This window comes from Microcaecilia unicolor, chromosome 6 (assembly GCF_901765095.1).
Source record: "Microcaecilia unicolor chromosome 6, aMicUni1.1, whole genome shotgun sequence".
In the NCBI taxonomy this organism is placed as follows: Eukaryota; Metazoa; Chordata; class Amphibia; order Gymnophiona; family Siphonopidae; genus Microcaecilia; species Microcaecilia unicolor.
The window spans coordinates 292,877,640-292,892,539 of record NC_044036.1 but is presented as its reverse complement, the minus strand read 5'-3'; the positions used below and the strand labels follow the sequence as shown (position 1 = coordinate 292,892,539).

The following is a 14,900-nucleotide window of genomic DNA, read 5'->3' as shown; positions in this document are numbered from 1 at the left end:
CATCTACTCACTCCATAGACTTTTTAAACTTTATTTGCTACTCTTTGGTATGGTCAACACGTATCAGTCAATATGCATACTCTGGGCCATACCTTGGATATATTCTTTTCATTAAAGCTCATTAAAGCATGGCGTCCTAACATTTTGATTCATTGCTATTCCTATTCCACGATCCGATCATTATCTTAATTTTTCTTTATCTCACCCTACCTTTCCCACTCAAAATCCACCCTTTTTTAAGAGATCACTGCATAGCATAAATCAAGAAACCTTGGAGGGCTGACTTACAACTGTTCTATCTACAGATATCTTACAAGATTATTTTAGGACTGTTCAAAATTTTGGACCCATTGACACCACTTCGTGTTGCCAGTACCACAAGACCCTCTCATAATCTTTGGTATCACTCTGATCTGCTTACACTTGAGCATCAAATCGGGATTCATAAATGTTGTCTCCCCTCCCTAAAGGTCGTGGTGTAAGCTAAGTATCGCTTTCAAGATAGAATTACGATGCTATTTTGTTAGCCAAAGCATCCAGTAAACTCAGGATTCTGTTTTTGTATTTTTAATTCTGTTTCTTCTATTTTTGCCCCACATCTCATTATGTGTCCTGCATATTGTTGGACATACTGCTCAAGGCAGTATTGAGATGTGAATGGTGTGGACTGAAGACCATGTTGCAGCCTTGCAAATTTCTTCAAAGGAGGCTGACCTTAAGTGGGCTACTGACACAGCCATGGCTCTCACATTGTGAGCCCTGACATGACCCTTAAAGGTCAGCCCAGTCTGGGCATAAGTGAAAGAAATACAATCTGCCGGAAATGGTGCGTTTCCAGAGGACGACCTCCATCCTGTTGGGATCAAAAGAAACAAAACGTTGCGTGGACTGTCTGTAGGATCTAGTCCGCTCAAAGTAAAAGGCCAATGCTTGCTTGCAGTTCAAGGTGTCCTGTGCGCTTCCCCAGGATGGGCATGAGGTCGAAGGGGAAGAATGTTGGCAAGTCAATCAACTGGTTCAGATGGAACTCTGACACAACCTTAGGTAGGAACGCAGGGTGTGTGTGGAGGTCTACTCTGTTATGATGAAGCTTCGTATAAGATGCATCCGCCACTAAGGCCTGAAGCTCACTGATGCTGCAAGCTAAAGTAACAGCTACCAAAAATATGACCTTCTAGGTCAAGTACTTCAGATGACAGGAATTAAGTGGCTCAAAAGGAGCTTTCATCAGCTGGGTGAGAAAGATGTTGAGGTCCCATGACACAGGCAGAGGTTTGACAGGGGGCTTTTGTATAAGCTGCGTGGAGTATTATATTATTCTCAGGAAAGGAAAAGAATCAGGCGAAGAATAAAAGAAATATCTTTTATTACGTAGCTAAACAGGAAATAACATTCTCAGTTCTGCACAAGAAATAATCATACAAACTAGGGAGAGATCACTATGCAAAAGTCCCTATGCAATATAAGAACAATAGAAAGATAGAAAAGTTACTGCTGCAAAGGAATAGATCTCAGTACTTACAATCTCAGAAGGGGGATGGGAAATATAATTATATATATATTTCCTGGGAGATAGGCTTCTGACAAGGACACAGGGTCTAACGCATCAGTACAGTACAGGGGGCAACATATCTTTATAGGGTATATTGCTATCCCACCTCCAGCACCGCACACCAATCATAGACAGTGTCACGTATACAGTCTCCTTACATCTCCCCCCCCCTTACACTTTGTCATTACCATTGTGTTCACTCTGCCCAGTGTTCTGAGTACAGGCCGTTAGCTACAAGGGCATTATGTGGGGGGTGCCTAAGCAGCAAAAGTCCTATCTGAGCTGGCAGAGCCTCCTGTATAGCAGTGTCAGCAAACAAACAGCAGTGTGAAACAGAGAAATTGCAGTCAGAAAAGTTAGTTATGGAATATTCTGGACCTTTCAGGCCATAACACTTTGTCAACAGCAAACCTCTTATTAAGTGTACAACTAGAGGCTTTCCAGAGATGGGCTTACACTCTACACGTTGATGATAAGCACTAGTTGCACCAAGGAGAACCCTTATGGAGTTGGTCTTGAGACCAGACTCTGAGAGGTGCAGAAGGTATTCAAGCATGGTCTATATAGGGCAGGAAATAGGATCTAGGGCCTTGCCCTCACCCCATATGGCAGACCTCCACTTTAAAGAGTGACAACTCTTAGTGAAATCTTTTCTGGATGCCAGCAAAACCATGAAGACACCCTCAGGAAGATGCAAGGAATCAAATTCTAAGCTCCCAGTCAGTGAAGGCCAGAAACTGGAGGTTGGGATATAGAAGAGATTCCTCATTTTGTATGATGCGGGTCAGGAAACACTCCTATCTCCACAGTTCTTTAACTCCAGAAGAAGAGGGAATCAGATCTGCCAGAACCAATATGGTGTGATCAGAATCACGGTTCTGTGGTCTTGCTTGAGTTTCAGCAAAGTCTCCATGAGAGGTATAGAAGGATATGCATACAGAAGACCTATCCCCCCGTGAAGGATGAAGGCATCCAACGCTAGTCTGTCAGCCTATAGCTTGGAACAGAACTGAGGGACTTTGTGATTTAGACTGAGTAGCAAATAGATCCACCGAGGGAGTGCCCTATACTCAGTAGATCTCATGGGTGATGCCCATAGTGAGTGACCACTTGTGTGGTTGGATTACCCTGCTCAGTCTGGCAGCCAGGCTGTTGCATTTGCCCAAGTGGCTTTGAGGAACATTCCATGATGTACTGCCCAGTGCTACATCCAGACAACCTCCTGATACAGAGGGTGTGATCCGGTGCCCCCCCCCCCCCTTGATGGTCTGTTTGAATGAGTACAATTTGGTTGATTAGATGATTTCTGAAAACCTGTACAGGATTTCAGATCGCCTGAAGCTCCAGAAGGTTGAGGTGAAGACCTGTCTCTTGGGCTGACCAAGCACCTTGAGTGTGAAGCCTAAATGAGCTCCCCACTCCAGATGGGATTCATCTGTCGGCACCTTCCAAGGCCGAGGAATTTGGAATGGGAGTCCCAGAGTCAAATTGAATAGTCCAGCAGAGACTGAACCAGCTGTGGTATCACTCAGATGACATCTGTCAGGTTCCCTGTGGCCTGACACCACTGGGAAGCTAGGGTTCACTGGGTAGTTCTCATGTGAAGACGTGCCATGAGTGGCACATGGACTATGGAGGCCATGCAGCCTAACAACCTCAACATCTGCCAAGCTGTGCCCTGCTGACTGGCTTGTACTTGAGTGGCAAAGACGACAAGCGTTCCGCCCTTAGCACAGGGAGAAAAGCTTGCGCCCGCTGCGTATCTAGAAGGGCTCCAGTGTACTCCAATTGCTGGACAGGGACTTGGGGTAGTTTAAAATGAACCCTAGTAGCTCTAACACCCGAATAGTCCTCTTCACCAGCCAATTGTCTAGATAGGGGAACACATGGATTCCTAGTCTGCATAGCAACGCTGCAACTACTGCAAGACACTTGGTGAAGACCCTGGGAACCAATGTGAGGCCAAAATGCAACACGCAGTACTGGAAGTGATGTGTGTTCAGCCAAAACCGAAGATACTTCCTGTGATCTGGAAATATTAGGATATCAGTATAAGCATCCTTTAAGTCCAGAGAGCACAGCCAATTGTTTTCCTGATTCAAGGGGATAAGGGTGCCCAAGGAAACTATCCTGAATTTTTCTTTGACAAGGAATTTGTTCAGGATGGGATGCATCCCCCCCCCCCCCCTCAATCTTCTTTTGCCCAAGGAAATACTTGGAATAGAATCCCTTCTCTTCTTCCCCTGGTGGAACGGGTTGGACCACATGGGCCTTGAGAAAAGCAGAGAGTTCCTGTGCAAGTACCTGTTTGTGCTGAGAACTGAAGCGATTTGCTCTTGGTGGGCAATCTGCTGGTCTCGGTTGCTAATATAGAGTGTAACTGAGACAGAGTATTTGAAGAACCCACAGGTTGGAGGTTAGAAGGGGCTACTTTTATTGAAAAACTTTTAGCCTCTCCCCAACCGGCAAGTCATCCTGGATGGTCACTTATTGTGGCTATGCTCTGTTGGAGCCAGTCAAAAGCTCGCCCCTTGCTTGGGGAGCTGTCTGGGCCTTAGGTGCACACTGTTGATGAGAACAAGTATGCTGAGGCTGGTGAAAAGGAGTGTACCTACGCCTCTTTGAGTAGTAGGGACCACTTAGACTTGTCTAAAAACTGCCTGGATGAGGAGGTAGTTACAGAAGACGTCTGGCGGGAGAGAATATTGATGGTATCTGTGTGCTACTTAATGAGGTAAGCGACCGCCTCCACTTCCTCTCCAAAAAGATTACCCCCCCCCCCCCCAAGCACGTGACATCCAACCAACCTCTACTGGACCGCTGGGTCCAAGTCAGAGACACGCAGCCATGAGCATCTGCACATTGCTGTACTTTGAGAGATCCTAGATGCCACATCAAAAGCGTTGTGGGTGTCCCTGGCCAAGAACTTACGACACACCTTCTGCTGCTTGACCAGCTGGTGAAGTCATTCGGCCTGCTCCAGTGGGAGAGAGTCTGCCAAATCAGACATACTGCGCACCAAGGATCACAAGTACAGGCTAGTATAGAGCTGGTACGATCATATACGGGAGATGAGCATAGAAGCTTGATACATCTCCTGCCTGAAAGGATCCAGGGTTCTAGCTTCCCTGCTAGGGGATGCCAAAGCATAGTCCCTAGAACTCCTGGCCCTTTTGAGCGTGGATTCTACCACCAGGGAATGATGAGACAACTGAGGCTTATCAAATCAAGGGGAAGACTGAATCTGGTACCTGGTGTTAATCTTCTCAGGGAGGACAGGACGGACCGACAGAGGAGATTCCCAGGACATATAGCTCAAGCACAACTCTTTTTTTTTTTTTTACAGGTTTCAGCAAAGAGCTCTCTCTCTAATCTCAGGCTGAAACTGGAGCAAAAGCCAGTACAATTGAAATTAAAAAAAGCTCCTAGGCCAGAGCCCAGCCAAAAACAACATTTGAAAAAAGCTGGTTACATCACTCAGGCATTTCCTTATCTGTGTTAATTAAGGAAAAAAAGGTCTGTTCTTTGTAACAGCTTAAAACATAACATGCACCACCTGCTGGCCAAACTGGAGAAATGTACAAGGCAATTTTACAGGCTTAAAAGTACACTATTCTGTCACAAGGACCTCAAGCATCTTAGCCCTGGGCTTGTCCTCCACTTCCAAAATAATGGGAATAGCAAGTGGAGACTTTCTGCTTTCCTGTGGAGGGGCGGGATCAGATGGGATGTCATAGGACTGCTCCTCCAAGAAGTACTGTGGATCTTCATCCTACTCCCATGAGTGCTTCTCATTGGTGTCAGCCAGAAACCCTTTATGGGAGAGCTGAGACTGAGCCTGCCTTGACAAAGAGCAACCATGTCCCCAAGAGGGGCGTCAAAGTGTCGGCTCCAGCCTCAACTCTGGCAAAGCTTCCCCCACTGATATTGAGGGGGTGCAGATATGGGTGGCAATTGACACCGAGGCCACAAGCGGCACCAGCGTTGGAGACCTCACCACAGGCTGTCATATGGAACAGCAGCAACAGGCATGGCAGGTGCCAACACCCCAGACGCCAGTGCAGTCTGTTGTAATAGCCCCACCAAAAGCTCAGGGAGCAAGACCTGGAGGCGCTCATTGAGGGTCGACAGCAGGAAAGGCTGGGTCATCAGTGTAGAGACAGGCTGATGAACTGTCAGGGTCAATGTGAGCGCCTGGTCCTAGCTGCATGGAGACCCATGCCTCAGCACCTCTTGCATGGAGGGGGAGCGGTCCTCCCGGTGCTGACGCTTCTCCGGTACTGGGCGATCCTTCAGTGTCCCAGAGGTCCCGGCACCGTGCTTTGAGGGTGATTGATGCCAATGCTTCTTGGATTTTCCCCAATGCCAGTCATCGGTTCTTCTCAGTGCTGACAAGGACAGTGTTGAATCCACATGTCACCTAGGGGTCAGGTCCAATTCTAACCGGTCCTGGGGGGCCTGCATAGCAGCCGGCGTCAAGGCAGGCGGAGACCCACTCAATGCACAGTCACTCCCAGTATTTAAGGGCCTCGCAGCCATGTAGACCGATGCACCTGATTCAACTCTCTGCTGATACCAACAACAAGGCTTCAGACCTGGCTCCAAAAACTTTTTCTCATTGAGCCTTTCTGCCCAACTGGATTCTTTTCTTCATAAGAAGAGAGAGAACACAGGAGTATGTTCAAGCCCCAAACACTAAAGACACGAAGAATGGGTGTTTTTGTCAGAGATGGTCCTATTGCACCGGCTACAGTGCTTAAAGCCACATGGAAGGGCCTACTGAGAGCGGTAAAAACAAACCTTTTTCTAACTTGTTAAAATATAGAAAACTGCAAGGTATTTTCTCATCTTGCTGTTTACTCTTTTCATTGTGTATTGACCAGTGGTTGTCTTGTACATTGCTTTGGTTGGCTGTACTTTGCCTATTTTGCAAGTGTTTAATAAAACCTCGTTTACAATTTAAAAACAAAAACAAAAAAAAACAAAGAAAACTTAAGAGGGCAAATATAATAACCTAAACCATAAAGGAAAGGGAAAAAAATGAACCCCCAAAAAAGAACAGGGCAAAAGAACTGGGAAGGCACAAAAAAATACACTCTCAAAGAAATCCGGAACTGAGCTGTGAAGAGCAGTAAAAATGACAACCTCTTTTCACCGTGGAAAAAGTGAAATGAGGGTCCTGCGCTTTCGTTGCAGGCAGAAAGGCATTCGCGTATGCGTGGGAGCAAGGTGTGCGTTCAAAGTTCTATAAAGCTTTTTCAGGCTCCGGACCAGGCAACACGGATTGAATTACCCACATGTGAGAATTATTGGCCTGCTTGTCATTGGAGAATAACATTATTCCCCTCCAAGACCGTCTGTATGCAGTCAATTGACTGGCTTTTTGAAAAATTCTCTCTCTCTGAACTAAATGTGAGGCAATACATTTTCCTGTTCTATTACTCCTCCACATATGGAATTCTGTTCTTTCTTACTGTAATACCATTTTGATCCTGCATTATCTTTAGTTCAGAAATTGACTCCTTACTGTGCTCTTCCTCCATTCTCCACTGATTAAGATCAGTTAGGCTTGTCCTTGCACCAGGACATCTCCAATTAGTAATTAGTCACTTAGACTACAGTAATGCTCTGAATAACAGACTCTCAAAATGATCGAGCATCTTCAGTTTCTGCAACGTACCACTTGAAACTTCTCCACAAGGCCTCTCATTACGATGTTATGTCACCCCTCTTCTCAAGTTACTACTACTACTATTTAGCATTTCTGTAGCACTACAAGGCGTACGCAGCGCTGCACAAACATAGAAGAAAGACAGTCCCTGCTCAAAGAGCTTACAATCTAATAGACAAAAAATAAATAAAGTAGGCAAATCAAATCAATTAATGTGAACGGGAGGAAGAGAGGAGGGTAGGTGGAGGCGAGTGGTTACGAGTCAAAAGCAATGTTAAAGAGGTGGGCTTTCAGTCTAGATTTAAAGGTGGCCAAGGATGGGGCAAGACGTAGGGGCTCAGGAAGTTTATTCCAGGCGTAGGGTGCAACGAGACAGAAGGCGCGAAGTCTGGAGTTGGCAGTAGTGGAGAAGGGAACAGATAAGAAGGATTTATCCATGGAGCGGAGTGCACGGGAAGGGTTGTAGGGAAGGACGAATGTGGAGAGATACTGGGGAGCAGCAGAATGAGTACATTTATAAGTTAGCAGAAGAAGTTTGAACAGGATGCGAAAACGGATAGGGAGCCAGTGAAGGGTCTTGAGGAGAGGGGTAGTATGAGTAAAGCGACCCTGGCGGAAGACGAGACGGGCAGCAGAGTTTTGAACCGACTGGAGAGGGGAGAGGTGACTAAATGGGAGGCCAGCAAGAAGCAGATTGCAGTAGTCTAAACGAGAGGTGACAAGGGTGTGGATGAGGGTTTTGGTAGAGTGCTCGGAAAGAAAGGGGCGGATTTTACGGATGTTGTAGAGAAAGAAACGACAGGTCTTGGCAATCTGCTGGATATGAGCAGAGAAGGAGAGAGAAGAGTCAAAGATGACCCCAAGGTTTCGAGCTGAGGAGACGGGGAGAATGAGAGAGCCATCAACAGAAATAGAAAACGGGGGGAGCAGGGAGTTAGAACAATGGCTACCAATCACTGCACATTTTGAAGTCTAAATTCCTTGTTATTACCCATTGAGCTTTCTCTTGGGTACAAACTTTAATTGGCTACCTTTATTTCACTTTATATATCTGGTCACTCTGCGTTCTTTCCATGCTGGGCTTCTCTCTTCGATCACCAGTCCAGTTATGGTTGGATTCCTCTTGAGCAGGGGTTCTCAACCCCATCCTCGGGACACACCTAGCCAGTCAAGGTTTTCAGGATACCCACAATAACTATGCGTGAGATAAATTTGCACGCATTACCTCTATTTTATGCAAATCTGTCTCATGCTTATTCAACGTGTATATCCTAAAAACCTGACTGGCTGGAGATCCCCTGCTCTAGAGACACTGCTTTTTGTTACCTAGATCCTCGCCTTTTTGGAATGCATTTTCTGTACATATTAATTTTGAATTTTCTTAAAAAATATAAAAAAGCAATTAAAACGTGGCTATTTCAGTAGCTATTTAAGAGTGCCTAGAGCAGTCAGTGGCCTGATTCTATATATTTTTTATTCCCTTTCCTACCAGATTTTCTCCTCTTTTCTTTTCTCCTAATACTGTTACCCCCATCTATCTTGTTATGCTTTAAGGGCTAGATTCTATATATAGCGCCTGAACATTCCGCATGGAAAATAAATATGCCTAGGCATATTCTGTAAAGTGTGCCTAAATTTTATAGCATAGGCATAAATTTCCATGTGGTATATAACGCTGAGCGCCTCTCCATGTGACCAAATGTAGTTGTGACCACTTATGCCATGTTTTACTTGGCGTAAATCCCAGCAGAGCGGGCTTATTCTGTAACAACGCACATAGATTTTAGAAATGCTCATGCCCTCTTTTCAACTATGTGACTTAGAATTTAGGCACACCACATTACAGAATATGCTTAGCGAGTTGTGCGCATAAATCTTAATGCCAGTTAGAGTTAATAACTGCTTGTTAACATCCAATTAGCAGCATTGATTAGCTAGTTAACCAATTTAGTCATGTGCATTGTTATAGAATATGCTTCAATTTCCGCACGGAAATTAAGACACCATATATAAAATCCCAGGGTAATTGTGTAAATTCATCAACCTGTCAGGGTCATCCAACTCAAATTCATTGAAAATACCATCTTTTAAAATTATTAAACTTGAAGAATATCAGTCCTCAGTGTTCAAGGTTATTGATCCAAAGCTCTGGAATGGCTTACTTTCCTCTCTGAGAGTACTACAGAACTGTGCAGAGTTTAAATGAAATTTGAAAAGCCGGATGTTAGTTTAAAGAGCATATGAAATGAATGGAGAAATATGACATCAGTATGCATGAGTAGAATGTTTTCCAAGATGAAGCATTATATTTATGGTTTATTTTACACATTCTTATGTTGGTTTGTTTGCCGCCAAGTAGTTTATTTTAAATATTTATTAGCCACACAATACCAAACAGCTCTACTGTTCCATTGCTTTAAGGGTGGTATATCAAATGCTTAAATAATTTAAAAAAATATATATTTTTCAGGTGAGCTATTTTATGTTATAGGTTCCAGATGGTTTTATCTCTCACTTCTACTCTGTATCAGAGCATGTCAGTCCTGTACTTGCTTTCGGTTTCTTGGGACCCAAAGAGCAACTCTCAGAAATCTGCAGCTTCTTCAAAGTAAGACTCTGTCTACTCAAATTTTTCTGTGCAATGAATGCCCTATTGCTCCATACTTTTTTTTTTTATACTGACCACCTGCCCCCATATACTGCTTATCTTGGAGCCTTGCTCTTCCCTACCTCCTTACTGTAGACTTGAACACACATGAAGCTGCCCTTTTACACTCACAGAACCAGTTCAGGTTCTTCAGCTCTGCCTTTCTAACATAGTAACGTAGTAAGTGACAGCAGATAAAGACCTGAATGGCCCATCACATTCATTATCATTCAAGAATTAAATCAACATTGAACATGATATAGGAGTGGCCTAGTGGTTAGGGTGGTGGACTCTGGTCCTGAGGAACTGAGATCAATTCCCACTTCAGGCACAGGCAGCTAGCTCCTTGTGACTCTGGGCAAGTCACTTAACCCTCCATTGCCCCATGTAAGCCGCATTGAGCCTGCCATGAGTGGGAAAGGGCGGGGTACAAATGTAACAAAAATAAAAAAAAAATATTGAACACTAAAAACGTATTTGTCCAAAAAGGCATACCCTACCAACCCAACATAAAAGCCTGACCGCTGCAACACAACAAAACCAAAATACAGTATGGACACAATATTATCAAAATACATCATGGACACAACACAACTCTTCCATGTACGATGCCCCTATGTGGTTATGCCACATGAACCTTATCCTGTCTCATCTGGCTAGACCACATGAACCTTATCTTATCTCTAAATCACTCTGTATTTGTTTACACCGGAGTCTGCATTCGCACCTCCGCACTATGTAAGCCACATTGAGCCTGCAAATAGGTGGGAAAATGTGGGATACAAATGTAACAAATAAATATTATATACTCGCTCATGGTCTTTCTTTGGTGTTTCTGGGACATACACCATAGAAGTCTGCCCAGCTCTGTCCTTATGTTCCAACTACTGGAGTTGATGTCAAAGCCCACTCTAGCCTATCCAAATCCGTCTTGTCGTTTGCGGGATAAAGACCGTAAAAGTCTGGCAGGCACTGTCCTCACATTCCAAAACACTGGAATTTCCGTCAAAGCTCTCTCCAGCCCATCCTAAACCGGATCGCAATATGCGGGACTCAGACTATAAAAGCCAGACCAGCACTGGCCTTAGTTGATGCAACCAGAGTTGCCATCTAAGCACCACTTGACATGCAAACACATATGCAACCCTTTAAGTTTTTTTTTTATGTTATTCATTTTCTAATTAGAGATCCTCTATGTTCATCCCACATCTTTTTGAGTTGTTTTTTTCTACCACCTCCCTTGGGAGGTCATTCCAGGCATCCACCACTCTCTCCGTGAAAAAGAATTTTCTGACATTACTCCTACGTTTACCACCCTGCAACCTCAATTCATGTCCTCTAGTTATACAACTTTCCATTCTCTGGAAATATTTGTTTCTATATTAATACCTTTCAAGTATTTAAATGTCTGTATCATATCTTCCTTGCCATCACTGTTCAGTCAGTGCCTTGTGTGAGCAGAATCTCATCATTTGCTTAGTTTTTCATGTTACCTCTCTCTACTTTTATTTCTGTCTCTGATTTCTACCTGTAATTGTATCAAGACATATGGCCCTGTGCCTGGGTCTCTAATTCTAAAGGTTAAAGGCTTCCCTGTGGTATAGTATGGTTCTAAAACATTGCGTCTCTTCTTTGCAGCACCAGATTGTACAGTATTTGAAGGACATGTTTGATCTGGATAAGGTGAGATTCACGTCAGTGGATTTACTTGCAGAGGACATTCTTCAACTGTCTCAGCGCCGGGGTGAGATTCTTCTGGGGTACCTTGGAACTGAGGGTGTGGTGGAGAGAAATGGGGCCATTGAGCACTACTAATGCTTTGGGACTGTAATCTGTTATCAAAGGAGAGATGGGTTCATATACAGAAAAAAAAGCCAGTTTGGCTATGAACAACATTATCCTCTCCAATACCCCAGGCCCTACCACTTTCTTGGGCCTACTAGTATCGCAGAGCCAGCATGAACTCAGAATTGGGATATTACCACTCTGCCAAGTTCCATACGAAGCCACCACAAAGCTGTTAAGTTTACATATACTAATCACATTCTTCAAGCATTCCACCACTTCCATCCAGAATTAGTCTTTAAAACTATGGCCGTAAATTACAAGCAGAGTATCTGAACACCAGTACTAAGCAGCCAGGCGACCTGCAGGAATGCATTATAACCTGCTGTAGTACACAGGGACAATGGAAGGACAACTACAGGGAATGATCACGTCATTAAAATGTCTGAAGGGGTGTTAAATAGAAACCACTGAACTATGTGCTGCTTTTCTAAATAGCATCTGAATCAATGTATGGTAGGATGGGATGGGAAATAAGTATGCTCTGTAGCAACTGCCTTGAAATATGAAGATAATAGAGGAAAGGATGTGATCCTTGTCTGAAAGATTTATACACTACCACTCTAGTGTTGTTGAGTATGATATAATGTAAACAGGATGTCAGAGAAATTTTAGGTCTACCAGGCCCTAGGTGCAGCCTGTACTCAGCATAAGGCCACTTATGTTGCCAGATGCCAGAGCTGCAGCCATGAAGTGATGAAAATAGCTTTGTATAAAGTGATTGAAAAAGTCTGGCTCATACAAAGAAGAGGGCTGTGCCAGAGCCAAAAAAATTATTTTAATGAATTTACATATTTCAGTGATTATTCATGAATGTACATGTTAAGATAAAGAAAACAATTTTTCAGAGGTGAGTATGTTTGATGGAGTGCAGCTGAGCCTTTATAGGGAACTGAGAAAGCAGCAAGGTTGTGTAATAGTAAGAATGTCAATTTCTGATAATGAGTGTTACTGAATCACACACAATTCTTGTATGATGAAAGTGAATACCTTTCAAAATGTTGCCACAATTATTTCATATTGTTTGAGCAGCTAAGGGAGCAAGCATGCAATGCCCAAATGCTAATGACTGACTAAAAGATATCAAGTGAAGATAGGCACTTTTTACGCCAAAGGTGAACTGAATTTGTTATATTCCAGTGAGGGGGCCCAGTCTTGGATCAGGTAGCTGCCCAAAAGCATTCATTAGTTGCTACCATTAGGGTAGTGGTGGTGGTGGTGGTGGTGGTGGGGTGATAGAAGAATGCTTTTTGTGATATTGGAGAACAGGTGTGTGGCAATGCTAGTGCTTCTTTTATGCTAGTAGCTGCTGTGCACAGGGGCGGGGGGGGGGGGGGGGGTCCTAAACACACAAGCATCCTGTTTACTGGAATGAATGCATAATGTATATGTATGTAAGACGAGTGACTAATTCTCTTTTCCTTTAGCTACTTAATTATTTTCATGTATTGATCTGAAAAGAAAAAAAATTACAGTTGAAATGTGAGTGCTGCTGTGGGTTAGGAGAGGAAGGGTTGAAGGAGCAATGGACAGGCACGGGCAACCAAATTATGCAGTTTAGAAATAACTTCAGGAGGGGGAAGCAGAAATCTGAGGTTAGATAAACTCTAGCCCCATAAGCACAAGAATGTTTAAAGGTGGCACAGCAGCTGAGCCAAAATAAATGATTTTCTACCACTGTTGAGCTCTTGTGTGACTGAAAAATGAACTTGCCCTAGAGTTTTTAAGACTGGATAAAATCTAAAAGTTGAATAAAAGTAATGAACTAAACAGTGTAATTTGTATGTATTAGTTATGATGGTTTTTACATTGTACAATGTTATTCTCTCTGTTTAATAGGCATTAATTGGGAGCCGAAGCTCTCCTTTGTAGAAAGGCACCAGCCTCTGCCTTTTAGCAATAGTTGCCCTGATCTAAGAGAATCAATTGTCAGTTGTAAAGGCAATGTGCTTTAATGGCAGAGAACAAAAGGTTATCAATAAAAATGAAAGAAGGAAATGGGTTGTGAGAGGCCTTACATCAAAATTGACAAGGTTTTGCTGCTTATAGGGAGCCAAATTTGACAACAAAGAAAAGGTGAAATTAGGCCTTACCTGCTAATTTTCTTTCCTCTAGACCCTCCAGACCGGTCAAGACGCTTGGGTTATGCATGCCTACCAGCAGAGGGAGACTGAGAACACTAACTTCAAACTGAGTACATATAACCTGTGCTAGCCCTCTATCTCCAGTATACACTTAGCAAAGCAGAGAAAACAAATCCCTGGAACAGTAACTCTGAAACTAATAGAACCCCTGTACCTGGAAAACTAATAGTCAAACACCAACAGTGTGCTTAAACAGATGAAACGCCCAGGCGTCCCACTCTGCAGAATATTAGAGTCAAAGAAAGTTCTCCGACCATACTGAATATAAAATGAACAGACATAGCAGAACACGGCTCAAAATACTTCTGATAATTGACCCGGCTGAAAAATACTTCTGATAAGAAACAGGGCGGGCTCTTGACCGGTCTGGAGGGTCTAGAGGAAAGAAAATTAGCAGGTAAGGCCTAATTTCACCTTCCTCAGCAACCCTCCAGACCGGTCAAGACGCTTGGGAAGTACCAAAGCAGTAGACACATTAAGGGTGGGACCCACGAAAAGCAGAAGACAACACAGCCGCTCCAAACTGAGCATCCTCTTTTGCCTGCACATCAATTCTATAATGCTTTACAAAAGAATGAATGGACGACCACGCCGCCGCCTTGCAAATGTCCTGCGGAGGAATAAAACTGCTTTCCGCCCAAGAAGCGGCTACCCCCCGAGTAGAGTGTGCCTTCAATACCGAGGGAACTGTCCGACGCCTCAACAAATACGCCGAGGCAATAGCCTCCTTCAACCATCTAGCCAGAGTAGCCTTGGAAGCCGCTTCCCCCTTTCTGGGACCTCCAAACAAAATGAACAAACGATCCGACGCTCGGAAGTCCTGCGTTCTGCTCAAATACGACCGCAAAATGCGTCGAACATCCAACTTAGCCAGACGACGTTGAGAGAGATCACCAGACCTATCCCCCAACACTGGTAACGAGATCACCTGATTTACATGAAAGGAGGATACCACCTTAGGAACAAACGAAGGAACTGTCCGCAAAGTCACTTTCTCCTTAGCCAAGGAGAGAAAAGGCTCTCTACAAGACAAAGCCTGTA

General features: G+C 43.9%; 1 protein-coding gene across 4 annotated transcripts in view; it reads left to right on the top strand.

Annotated features, from left to right (window-relative positions):
• Window positions 1-13,704, top strand: part of MIGA2 (mitoguardin 2) — a 38,122-nt gene extending 24,418 nt beyond the window's left edge. For 3 of the 4 annotated variants that reach the window (XM_030207870.1, XM_030207868.1, XM_030207869.1), the window contains exons 15-16: window positions 9,715-9,831; window positions 11,509-13,704. In XM_030207870.1, coding sequence (XP_030063730.1) covers window positions 9,715-9,831; window positions 11,509-11,685 — 294 coding nt within the window. In that variant the 3' untranslated portion in view covers window positions 11,686-13,704. The remainder of the gene's footprint in view (window positions 1-9,714; window positions 9,832-11,508) is intronic. The other variant, XM_030207871.1, reaches the window with a different exon arrangement.
• Window positions 13,705-14,900: the final 1,196 nt, after the last annotated feature.